Below are 12,375 nucleotides of genomic sequence, written 5' to 3'. Positions count from 1 at the left end.
AACCTTAGACAATGAAGATAAAATATGTAATCTTTTTTTTTTTAATTTTTAATATTTATTTTTTAGTTCTCGGCAGACACAACATCTTTGTTGGTATGTGGTGCTGAGGATCGAACCCGGGTCGCACGCATGCCAGGCGAGTGCGCTACCGCTTGAGCCACATCCCCAGCCCTTTTTTTTTTTTTTTAATATTTATTTTTTTCAGTTCTCGGCGGACACAACATCTTTGTTGGTATGTGGTGCTGAGGATTGAACCCGGGTCGCACGCATACCAGGCGAGTGCGCTACTGCTTGAGCCACATCCCCAGCCCCTGTAATCTTGAAAGTAGAGTTGACCATGCAGAGAAGATGATAAGAAACCATGAACAGAACATCCAAGAATTATGGGATAACATGAAAAGACCAAATTTAAGAATTATCGGAATAGATAAAGGAGCAGAGATACAAATAAAAGAATGCACAATCTTTTCAATGATATAATAGCAGAAAATTTCCCCAACCTAAAGAATGGAATGGAAAATCAAATACAAGAGGCTTACAGGACCAAAATGTACAAAATTACAGCAGACTCACGCCAAGACACATTATAATAAGAATGACTAACACAGAGAATAAAGATAAAATCTTAAAGGCTGTGAGAGAAAAAAAATCAAATTACATATAGGGGAAAACCAATTTGGATTTCAAAAAACTGATTTCTCATCCCAGACCCTCAAAGCTAGGGGGTCCTGGAATAATTTTATTTCAAGCTCTAAAAGAAAATGGATGCCAATCAAGAATTTTATATCCAGCAAAATTAAAGTTTCAGAATTGAAAATGAAATTAAAACATTCCATGATAAACAAAAATTAAAAGAATTCACAACTAGAAAGCCTACACTTCAGAGCATTCTCAAGAAAATATTCCATGAGGATGAAGTGGGAAAAAAAGTAAAAACCAGCAAAGGGAGGGTCTACACTAAACAGACAATTCAACCAAACCTAAGAGAAATCAAAAACCAGAAATAAATCAAAATGACAGGGAATACAAATCATATCTCAATATTAACCTTGAATGTTAATGTCCTAAACTCATCAACCAAAAGACATAGACTGGCAGATTGGATTAAAAAGCAAGACCCAACACTATGCTGTCTTCAAATGACTCACCTCATAGCAAAGACATCCACAGGCTGAAGGTAAAAGGATGGGAAAAAAACCTTATCACTCATATGGATTGCATAAACCAGCAGGGTTTTCCATTTTCATTTCAGATAAATTAGACTTCAAATCAATGTTAATCAGAAGAGAGAAAGAAGGACATTTCATACTTCTTAAAGGAAGTTTATATAAGCAGGACATAACAATTATAAATATTTATGCCCCAAACAATGGAACATCTATGTACATCAAGCAAATCCTTCTCAATTTCAAGAGTCAAATAGACCACAATACAATAATACTGGGTGACTTTAACATACCTCTGTCACTACTGGACAGATCTTTTCAAACAAAAACTAAATGAGGAAACTATAGAACTAAATAATACAATTAATAATTTAGACTTAACAGACATATATAGAATATTTCATCCATCAATGAGCAAATATATTTTCTTCTCAGAGCACATGGCTCCTTCTAAACAGACCATAAGCAACTCTTAGTAAATACAAAAAAACAGAGATAATAAATACCCTGCATTCTATCAGACCATAATGGAATGAAATTAGAAATCAATGATAAAATAAAAAGTAGAAGTTACTGTAACAAATGGAGACTAAATAATACACAATTGAATGATGAATGAATAGTAGAAGAAATTAAGGATGAAATAAAAAAATTCTTAGAGGTAAATGAGAACACTGATGTAACATATCAAAATCTTTGGGACACTATGAAGTCAGTACCAAGTGGAAAGTTTATTGCATTGAGTACATTCCTTAAAAGAAGAAAAAGTCAATAAATAAATGACGTAATGCTAAATCTCAAAGCCCTAGAAAAAGAAGAACAAATCAACACCAAAAGCAGTAGAAGACAGGAAATAATTAAAATTAGAGCTGAAATTAATGAAATTGAAACAAAAGAAACAATTGAAAAAATTGACAAAACAAAAAGTTGGTTCTTTGAAAAAAATAAATAAAATAGATAGATAAACCCCTGGCCATACTAATGAAAAGAAAAAGAGAGAAAACTCAAATTACTAAAATATAAGATGAAGAAGGAAATATCACAACAGACACATCTGAAATACAAAAGATAATTAGAAACTATTTTGAAAATTTACACTATTAATAAAATAGAAAATATGGAAGACATCGACAAATTTCTAGAGACATATGACCTACCCAAACTGAATGAAGAGGTCATACATGATTTAAACAGATCAATTTCAAGTAATGAAATAGAAAATGCCATCAAAAGCCTACAACCAAGAAAAGCCCAGGACCAGATGGATTCTCAGCCAGGTTCTACAAGACTTTTCAAAGAAGAATTTTTTTTTTTAATTTTTTTAAATATTTATTTTTCAGTTTTTGGCGGACACAACATCTTTGTATGTGGTACTGAGGATCGAACCCGGGCCGCACGCATGCCAGGCGAACGCGCTACCGCTTGAGCCACATCCCCAGCCCCTCAAAGAAGAATTGATTCCAACACTCCTCAAAGTATTCCATGAAATACAAAAGGAGGGAACTCTTCCAAACTCATTCTATAAGTCTAATATCACCCTGATACCAAAACCAGACAAAGATATATCAAGGAAAGAAAACTTCAGACCAATATTCCTGATGAACATAGATGCAAAAATTCTCAACAAAATTCTGGCAAATTGGGGGCTGGGGTTGTGGCTCAGCGGTAGAGCGCTCGCCTAGCATGTGCAAGGCGCTGAGTTCGATCCTCAGCGCCACATAAAAATAAATAAATAAAAGTATTTAAAAAAAGGTAGTTTCTTAAAAAAAAAAAAAATCTGGCAATGGCATACAAAAACATAGTGTGCCACAATCAAGTGGGATTAATCCCAGGGATGCGGGGTTGGTTCAACATATGAAATCAATAAACATAATTCATCATATTAATAGACTTAAAAACAAGAATCATACATCTCAATAGATGCAGAAAAAGCATTTGACAAAATACAGCACACCTTCATGTTCAAAACACTAGAAAAACTAGGGATAGTAGGAACATACCTCAACATTGTAAAAGCTATATATGCTAAACCCAAGGCCAGCATTATTCTAAGTGGTAAAAAAATTGATAGCATTTCTAATGAAATGAAATATGATAACAATGCTCTCTGAACCACAGAATTCCAATGGAGTTACTCTAGGTCTAAACCACAGAGAGTGAAAAAGATCTTTGGAACAGATGTATTACCACCTACACTGATATCTAAATTAAAATCATGGGTAATACATAGCCTAAAACCAAACAATAGCCTTAAAGGCATCTTATGAACCATTATTTGCTTCAAAAGAAATCCACTGGGCTGGGGATGTGGCTCAGTGTTACAGCAGTTGCCTACTATGGTGCAAGGCCCTACCTAGGTTTGATCCTCAGCACCAAAAAAGAAAAAGAAATCCAGTATAAGTGATTCAACAGAGAGCCAAGCTTTAAAAGTGACCATCTTCTAAAGTACACTGGGATTTTCATCAACTGTGGCTTTTAGATTTGACTTCCAAATTCTGAAAAACATTTTCCTTTCAGTATCTTTTATATAGCATGTAATGCAAAGAAAAAAAAAAGAATCACAATTTTCATTTGCTCACATGACTATATGCTACTAGTTAATAAAATAAAAGCAATATTTATGGGGGAAGGGAAGCATACTCAAAGGTTAGAATAGATTCTAAGCTTTATGTGTTAAGGTTTAAGTAAAACAACTTTATCCCAAGGCTGTGGTTACAAAATAAACCAAATGTTATGAGCAACATAGGAGGATTCTACCTTTGTTTTTAATGTGTTAGAACTGCCACCTCATCAAAACTGTAAAATCCTATAAGGACAGGATCTTATTCTATTGTTTCCCCCCAAAGTGTCTAACATAGATGTCCATTACTAAACAATTACCAGATTGGATGTTTCATTTTATTATGGCCATAAAAGGCTTTTACCTTTTCTGTGATTCGGTCTATTTGTCGATTCTGAGCTTCAATTTCATTGCCCATGTCCAGGGCCATGTTCTTTAGATTTCCTAGGATACTGCCCACTTGAGTCAGGTTCTCTTCCATCTCATCCTCTCTGGCATCATTAGTTATACTGTCACAAAAGGAGAGTTAATTTTAGTATTTTTTGTTGAGTTACAATAAACTAAATCTGGATTTAATTTTCATAAAAATGAGTCATTAAAAAATAATAAAAAATGATGAGTAATCAATATTATGCTCAGCAAGTATTAGAACCAAAGTGTGATTCCCAGTATTACCTGGATTCCTGTTAAACACAAGAATATATTAACTCTCACACCCTTGCAGAAGTACTGAATAAGAAACTATATTTGGATCCCAGCAATCTGTACTTTTGTTTTGTTTTTCTCCCACTAGACAGGATTTTGCTATGTTCCCCAAGCTTGGCCTTGAGCTGCTAGGCTCAAGTGATCCTCTTGCCTTAGCCTCCTGAGTAGTTGGGACTACAGACATGCATTTACCATATCTGCATCAATCTGTTTTAACAAACTCTCCGGTGATTCTAATGTACACCTATTAAGAACCATTGTTCTAAAACTGGTTGGAAATTGTAGGTGAAGAGCCAAACATGTCCTGGTACCTTATTTTTGTAAGTAAAGTTTTCTTTAAACACAGCTATGCTGATTTATTGACAAATTTTCTCTGGCTACTTTCTCTAACACAGCTGAGTAATTGTAACAGAGACTATATAGACTGAAGTCTGAAATATTTACTATCCAGCCCTTTACAGATATCTTTATAGGAATTAAGCCAACCCCTGCTTTAGATGTTACATTTTGTGACATATATATCCTATTTGTAGAAGTAAATATGCCTACTTCAGTAATTTGGAAAGTCTTAAAAAATATAGAGAAATCAATCTCATTATCCATGAACAACAACCATGGTCAACATTTGTTAGAAGACAGATTTTTTTTTCTTTCTTTTTATTTGCTCTAATTAGTTATATACAACAGTAGAATGCATTTTGACATATTATACACAAACAGAGCACAATTTCTCATTCCTCTGGCGGCTGTACCTGGTGCAGAGTCACACCAATAGTGTATGTATGTACATAAGGTAATAATGTCTGTTTTGTTCTACTGTCCTTCCCATCCCCAGAGCGCCACCCCTCCCCTCATTCCCCTCTAAACAATCCAAAGTTCCTTCATCCTTCCCTATTCCCCCAGAAGACAGATTTTTTAATGCATTTTTTTTTTCTTCTGGGTATTAGGGATTGAACTCAGGGGCACTTGACCAATGAGCCACATCCCCAGCCCTATTTTGTATTTAGAGACAGGGTCTCACTGAGTTGCTTAGCACCTCGCTTTTGCTGAAGCTGGCTTTGAACTTGTGATTTTCCTGCCTCAGCCTCCCCAGCCACTGGGATTACAGGTGTGCGCCACCATGCCCAGGTTAAATGCATTTTTAAAGCAGAATAAATTTTATTTCTGTTTGGAGCATTAGGCTTCATGTACAACTACACCCAACCTCTTAAGTGAGCCATTCATTAGGAAAGATGAAGAAATATTGGGAGAAGCTGGCATACCGTTTAATGTATCCACCACTGGCTGCTCCTGTAGTTGGTTGCTGAGGTTGACCATTTGTTACTCGGCCCGGTTGCTTAGATACTACATTGCTAGGTGAATTGTCTCCGCCATCTCCCCATGTTGCCTTATACGCCTTTCCAGACTCAAAATTCTTCGTCCTATATAAGAATTAGGAGTACAGAAACATACCAAAAGCAGGAGAAGTAGAGTTGTGATTATTAGTGCTAGTTAATTTAAGGATGACACTAATACCTTTAGCAGAAAAGCTGCAAACAGCTAAATCTAGATTATCTATACTAAGCTCCATGGTAATGGAAGATATGATAAAGATTAGTGATGTAAACCCACTACCATTAAATCATTTTTAAACAGCCCAAATGCTACTACTATTAAATCTGCACTAAGCTGTTAGCAAATAGCAAAATGCAATTATTTGATTTTTTCAGGCTCCTCAGCCTGTAGCATTTTCCAGAAAAGAGGTTAATGGATGCTAGGGAAAAGAAAATAAGACATCTCTGAGGTTGAAAAGGGATGATAGAGTAAGAAGACCGAGTAGGTAATAATTTGACCCTGTTCTTTGCTCTGTCTTATTAGAACTGAAGTAGTTTCGGCAGATCAGTTTTGTGTTAGTTTTGCATGAAAATTTCAAAAAGAATTTTTTTAAAAAACAAACAAGGGGCTGGGGTTGTGTGTGGCTCAGTGGTAGAGTGCTCGCCTAACATGTGTGAGGCACCACATAAAAATAAATAAATAAAATAAAGTTATTGTGTCCATCTACAACTAAAAGAAAAATATTTAAAAAATAAAAATAATAAATAAGCAAAATGCATAAAGGAAAAACACAAGTTATTTCCAAATTGAACAATCAATTGATAAATAACCACCTTGCCACACTGGTGCCAGTTACAAATTCTCTGTTGAGGGCTTTTTTATTTAGGAGTTTACCTTTTCTTCTTCTTCTTCTTCTTCTTCTTTTTGGGGGTACTAGGGATTGAACTCAGGGGCAGTCAACCACTGAGCCACATCCTCAACCCTATTTTGTATTTTATTTAGAGACAGTGTCTCACTGAGTTTGCTTAGCGCCTTGCTTTTGCTGAGTCTGGCTTTGAACCCACGATCCTCCTGTCTCAGCCTCCCGAACTGCTGGGATTACAGGCATGCACCTGACTTTATCTTTTGCAAACTAAAATATGCAGCCCCCTTCTGTGAAGAAATTAGCCTTCAGGATGATAAAATGTTTAAGCAACTCTGTGATTAACTCTTTGTGCATGTGGTACTGGGGACTGAATCCATGGGTACTCTACTACTGGGCCTCATCCCCAGCTGTTTGTATTTTTAATTTTTTAAAAAATATATTCATATATTTATTTTTAAGTGGTGCTGAAAATCAAACCCAGTGCCTCATACATGCAAGGCAAGTGCTGTACAATGAGCTACAGCCCCAACCCCCTTATTTTTAATTTTGAAAGAGTACTTTGCTAAATTACCCAGGCTAGTCTCAAACTTGTGATCTTTCTGCCTCGGCTTCCCAAATTGATTGGATTACAGGTCTGTGCCACTGTGCCCAGCTATGTAATAAATTTTAATGAGATTGAGAACTCTGTTTGGAGCCAGGTGCCTTGGCACATACCTGTAATCACAGTACCTCAGAAAGCTGAGGCAGGAGGATTGAAAGTTCAAAGCCAGCCTCAGCAATTTAGCGAGGCCCTAAGCACATTCATCAAGACCCTGTTTCTAAATAAAATATTTTAAAAAGGCTGGGGATGTGGCTCTGTGGTAAAGCTCCCTTGGGCTCAATCCCTGGTATAAAAACAAAATAAACAAAACTCTGTTTTCTTAGATTAATATGAATATATTAATTTACATTAGATTTATACTTGATTGTCAGTTCTTTAACTATCACATTTTCTTCCATTTAAATGTCTCATTTTAGAATAGCAACTTTGAAAAAAAGAATTTGAAATATCCCTTAATTCAGAAAGCTTGTATAAAAGAAGAAAATACAGTAATTATCAAGATATGAGCACAAAAACATTAACAACTTCTTTTTCTAGTTCTGGTTTCCATCAACATTTGCATGAGCTGAACAAAAATAGGAAAAAAAAGGCCAAATATATTACCTATTTTTTTCATATTGAAGAGAAAAGGATCAAATATTACCAAATGTAATATGAGTGAGTAAGTATGAGTGTTTTGGATGATCAGACAGGAAAAAAGAAAAGGGCAAACAAAGGATAGGAATCAGATGCTTTTTTTTTTAAGCATTTAATCACTGTCTTCATAATTTTTATAAACATCCAGAATTAAGGAGGATTCAAGACATTAAAATGTAAATAAAACATTTGGTAAACTGACTAAAGGATTAACACCCATGAAAAATTAAGCTCTGTATTAATTCAATATAAAATGATTGTAAGCGAATATAAGACATAATAGGAATTATGGGACAAATAATAACATGTTAAAGAAAGGTACACATGGAACATTTAAAATTTATATTCCATCTTATTCCAAATAAGATTTAAGATGACTATATTAGTGATTAATTTCTGAGAATTCCATCCAAGAATTAACTAATTCCTTGATTTGGTAGTGGCCTAAATCAGGGGGAATTCAAATTATTAGAAACAAAACTTGAATCAGGAAATCCTGATTCAGGAATAGAAAGGAGTAAGGAAATTTAGTGAGACAGAATCCTGAAATCAAAGTCTTATCAAATAAGCGATGCATTTAATCTCAATTCCCTTACCTTTGATTAAGAACTAGACTACCACAGCTCTCTACAAAGATCAATCTATTTCAAACTTAGAAAATTTCAGGAGTATTTTTATTTTGGATATATTACAGTTAGTTAGCAAAAACTTAATTTTTGGAGCCATTAATCAAAGGGAGTTATCATAAATTAAGATCTTTTTGTCAAGTCCATCTTTTGTCAGATTGCACCCATCAAGAACAAATTCACTTTACATTACACACCACAGCACGGTTTTTAAGACAGTTTCCATCATTCACAAAACCATGCACATGCACAGAAAAGCCATTTGAAGCATCACCTTTAAGTAGCAGGTTAGCAGCCCAAACTGCGCCATAAGACTGCATCTTAAAGTTCCCTTTGATCAGTTACTGAGCCCGGCTTCTGATGTTAAATCTTCATTTTTAGTAAGCAGATTAGAAAGGAAAAGATTAGGTGAGAGAATGAAATGCAGAAAATAGTAATTGCCAGTCAAACAGAACAGAAACAGGTTTAGAGATTTAAAAACATAATGCATTCAAATTCCTGCCTGGTTTCATAGAAACAACCAACATCTGAGAATCTAGATAAAAAGAAAAGCAAGAAAACTATTTAAAACATAGCACATTTCATTTTTCCTCAGAATGTTATTAGGATGGTGATATTTTTTCCTAAAATTATAAAAATTATTATGAGAGAAAGCAAACATTAAAGGGTGATATTGTGAAACTTCCTCACTCTTTCTTTAGAGATATAAATGTATTTTAATTATTTCTATTATATATTTTATTTGCAATGTAATTTTAAAAAAAATCTTTTTATGTCAAACTCTCCCATCAGCCAACAAGTTTCTCAAGGCCATTCAATACATAAGTTTTTACTGAGTATCTACAGATATCATGTAAGGCATAGCATTAAAAAAAATAGTAATGATATATATAACAGGCAGGACCATAGGTATGTCTTATTGATATTTGTTATCTCCAGTGAGTAGGACAGAGGAATCACTCAGTTGTTGAATGAAATTTAATTCTTTAATTATTTTAATCACTCCAAGCTGAATTTTTAACCTCAATATGACTTAAGATTAGAACAGAAAACCTGTTGTGCCAATTTTGAACTTCTCTAGCAATTCGTTCAGAAATACCAATTTGTCTTCAAAGTAGGTGCCATTATGTTAGACTTTTTAAGTACCTTGTAAAATAGGCAAGAACGAAAAATACCTTGCCTAAGAATCATTAAACTGAGAATTCAAACAGCTTACTACTCTGTGACTTCCCAGGTGTGCCTCTTTTTAAACTCTTGTTAATTAAAATTATAATTTATCAGTTAGTATAAAAAATATAGGATTATTTGGGAGGCTAAGGCAGGAGGATCCAAGTTTGAGGCCAGCATCAAACCCTTAGCAAGACCCTGTCTCAAAATAAAAAAAAATAAGGGCTGAGGATGTATTTCAGTGGTAGAGTGCTTCCAAGGTTCAATCCCTAGTATGAGGGGTGGAGGGGAATGTAAATATAGGTATTAGGGAATGAATACAGGATTAGGAGAGAAAACAAAAAACAAAAAAAGAAAGAATAGATATAGAAAAAGAACAAAAATTAAAATATGAGTTTTTAAAAAGACTATACACAACTTTGTTTTTAGAATTCAAATGTTCATTAATGTCATTTATCTGAAATTTTTAAGTCTAATCTTCATAGTCTCTTATTAAATTCTAATAGTTCCTTAGAAAAAATCATCTGTAGTTACAATTTCCTCCTAGGGATGGGGATGTAGCTCAGTGTTAAAGCACCTGTCAAGCCTACATGAGGCCCTGAGTTCAATCCCCAGCACTGGAAAAAAACAAAACAATGACAACAAAAAATTTTGCTTCTAATTCCAAGTTCTTCTAAGTAAAGCTATTTTTCCATATCTTATATAAAAGATTTGCTGACCTAGCTTCAATTATCCTTTCGAACAAAAACATCTGAAAGAACAAATCTACTCAAGACAGTTTCTATTCAGCAATACACCAGCAAACATCAATAACAAAAAGGTTCATTCTTTTCTTCTCAAAGTCAAGCAATGTAGCATAGAGTTCAATGACAGTATATCATTGTTTACTTAACTTCTGTATTTACATATTTTTAACTGTAAAAGCTTGCAATGTTTATTAGAAACTTGATTTATTTGTTGTAGTTGTTTTCATAGTAAAGAATTTTCAAAGATAATTCCACTTCCAACTTTGGTTCCAATATCCATACATTCTAACAATTAAAAGACAGAGATACATATATTCTAACTATGGGAAGACTAAAACAGACACACTTCTCTGTATGTATTTGTCCCATTGTGTAGAATAAAAATCAAATCTTTAAAAAGATATATGTACTAAGCTACCAATGTAAGTGAGTCTATAAAGGTCACTGTATTATATCATCAAGTTGACTGGATTATATGGTATATAGTAACTTTGTGGATGAAGCTTATTTAGTACCCTTTCTTTGACATACAAGAATTTAGGTAAGTAAATGCAGTGTTCCAAATAGAGGAGTCAAACCCATTACAGAATATTTATCTATCCATGTGAGAGCTAACCATTATTCCTTGAGGATGGAAGCCATCCAGCATCATCAAATAGCCACCTTTAGCTGTCTGTACTTCATGAGAAGCAATGTCATATTTAAAAACAGCATTGGCTCTACTTTTTGATAACTTCCACACATCAGTCTAAGCAGCAGATCAGCCTTAGTGAGTTAAAGAACATACTGTTGAGCTCTGTACCTTCTCCAAAATCTACAGAATCTCACCAAGGATTTTCCTAATACATTGGCCAGCAAAGTATAATAGACAGGATAATTCAACAAGTCCTAAATCATGGGCTTGTTTTACCAATGTGAGAAGTCTTTCAAATTTTCTTTCACATTCTGGCTTACTGTATTTACTTTTTTTTTTCCCCAGAGGAAAAAATACTACTATAAATTGAAAGTCAGTACATAATTGTATTGTACGCATCTATGACTGTTGGCAATATCACCTGGGAGAAACGTTTACTCACTATAAAGAATGAGAAACGAGCGATAAAAACTTTCTAAAGCTTCAGTTCTTTTTTTTTTTTTTTTTTTTTTTTTTTGCAGAACTGGGAATGAATTCTCAGGTAACCTGCCGTTGAGCAATATATATTCTCAGCCTTCCCACACCCTTGTTTTTTTGGGTGGAGTGCTGAGGATTGAACCAGGGATGCTTCACCACTGAGCTATATTTTTTATTTTAAGACAGGGTCTCACCAAGTTATTGAGGCTAACCTCAAACTTATGATCCTTCTGTCTCAGCCTCCCAAGTAGATGGAATTCTAAGTGTGCACTACTTCTTTTTTTAACTATATTTATTTATTTTGCAGTACTAAGAGTTCATGACCCAGGGACATACTGAGCTACATACCCAATCCTTTTTATTTTAAGAGAGGGTCTCACTAAGTTGCCCAGTCTCAAACTTGTGATCTTCCTGCCTTGGCCTTCCAAATTACTGAGATTATAGGTGTGTGCCACCATGTCTGGTTTCAGTTTGTATTCTGTAGCCTAATGAGTTGTGGCAACATTATGGAAAAGAAAAACAAAAACAAAACCCTTGGCTTTCAGAGTTTAGATTTCTGAATAGCAGGTAGGATTGTAGACCTTAACAATTATTATGTATCAATCCAAAATGAGACAGAGAAAAAGACAGAGACATGTGGACCTGAGTTATTACTACTACCAGTTGTTAGTACTACCAGAATACTAGCCTTATACAAAAAAGGATTAAGGTCCTGTGTCTGCCTTTGAGAAGCTCATGTTATGCCTGTTTATACACTGAGCCCAAGTGAAACAGACTATCAGATACGATTAAAAGAATCAAGAAGACATGGCAGGAATGATGGGAGACAGAATTGAGAACAAGAAATGTCAAAGCAACCAAAATCTCAGTGTATACAA

General features: G+C 34.4%; 1 protein-coding gene across 3 annotated transcripts in view; it reads right to left on the bottom strand.

Annotated features, from left to right (window-relative positions):
- The window catches only part of Snap23 (synaptosome associated protein 23), a 44,333-nt gene that overhangs the window by 2,093 nt on the left and 29,865 nt on the right, over nt 1–12,375 (bottom strand). For 2 of the 3 annotated variants that reach the window (XM_026390896.2, XM_026390915.2), the window contains exons 6-8: nt 8,976–9,008; nt 5,694–5,852; nt 4,091–4,235 (exon numbers count right to left, since the gene is read on the bottom strand). In XM_026390896.2, the coding sequence (XP_026246681.1) occupies nt 4,091–4,235; nt 5,694–5,852; nt 8,976–9,008 (337 nt within the window). The remainder of the gene's footprint in view (nt 1–4,090; nt 4,236–5,693; nt 5,853–8,975; nt 9,009–12,375) is intronic. The other variant, XM_077800274.1, reaches the window with a different exon arrangement.

Source organism: Urocitellus parryii, chromosome 6, assembly GCF_045843805.1.
Source record: "Urocitellus parryii isolate mUroPar1 chromosome 6, mUroPar1.hap1, whole genome shotgun sequence".
NCBI classification, from domain to species: domain Eukaryota; kingdom Metazoa; phylum Chordata; class Mammalia; order Rodentia; family Sciuridae; genus Urocitellus; species Urocitellus parryii.
This window is presented reverse-complemented; position numbering and strand designations above follow the sequence as displayed.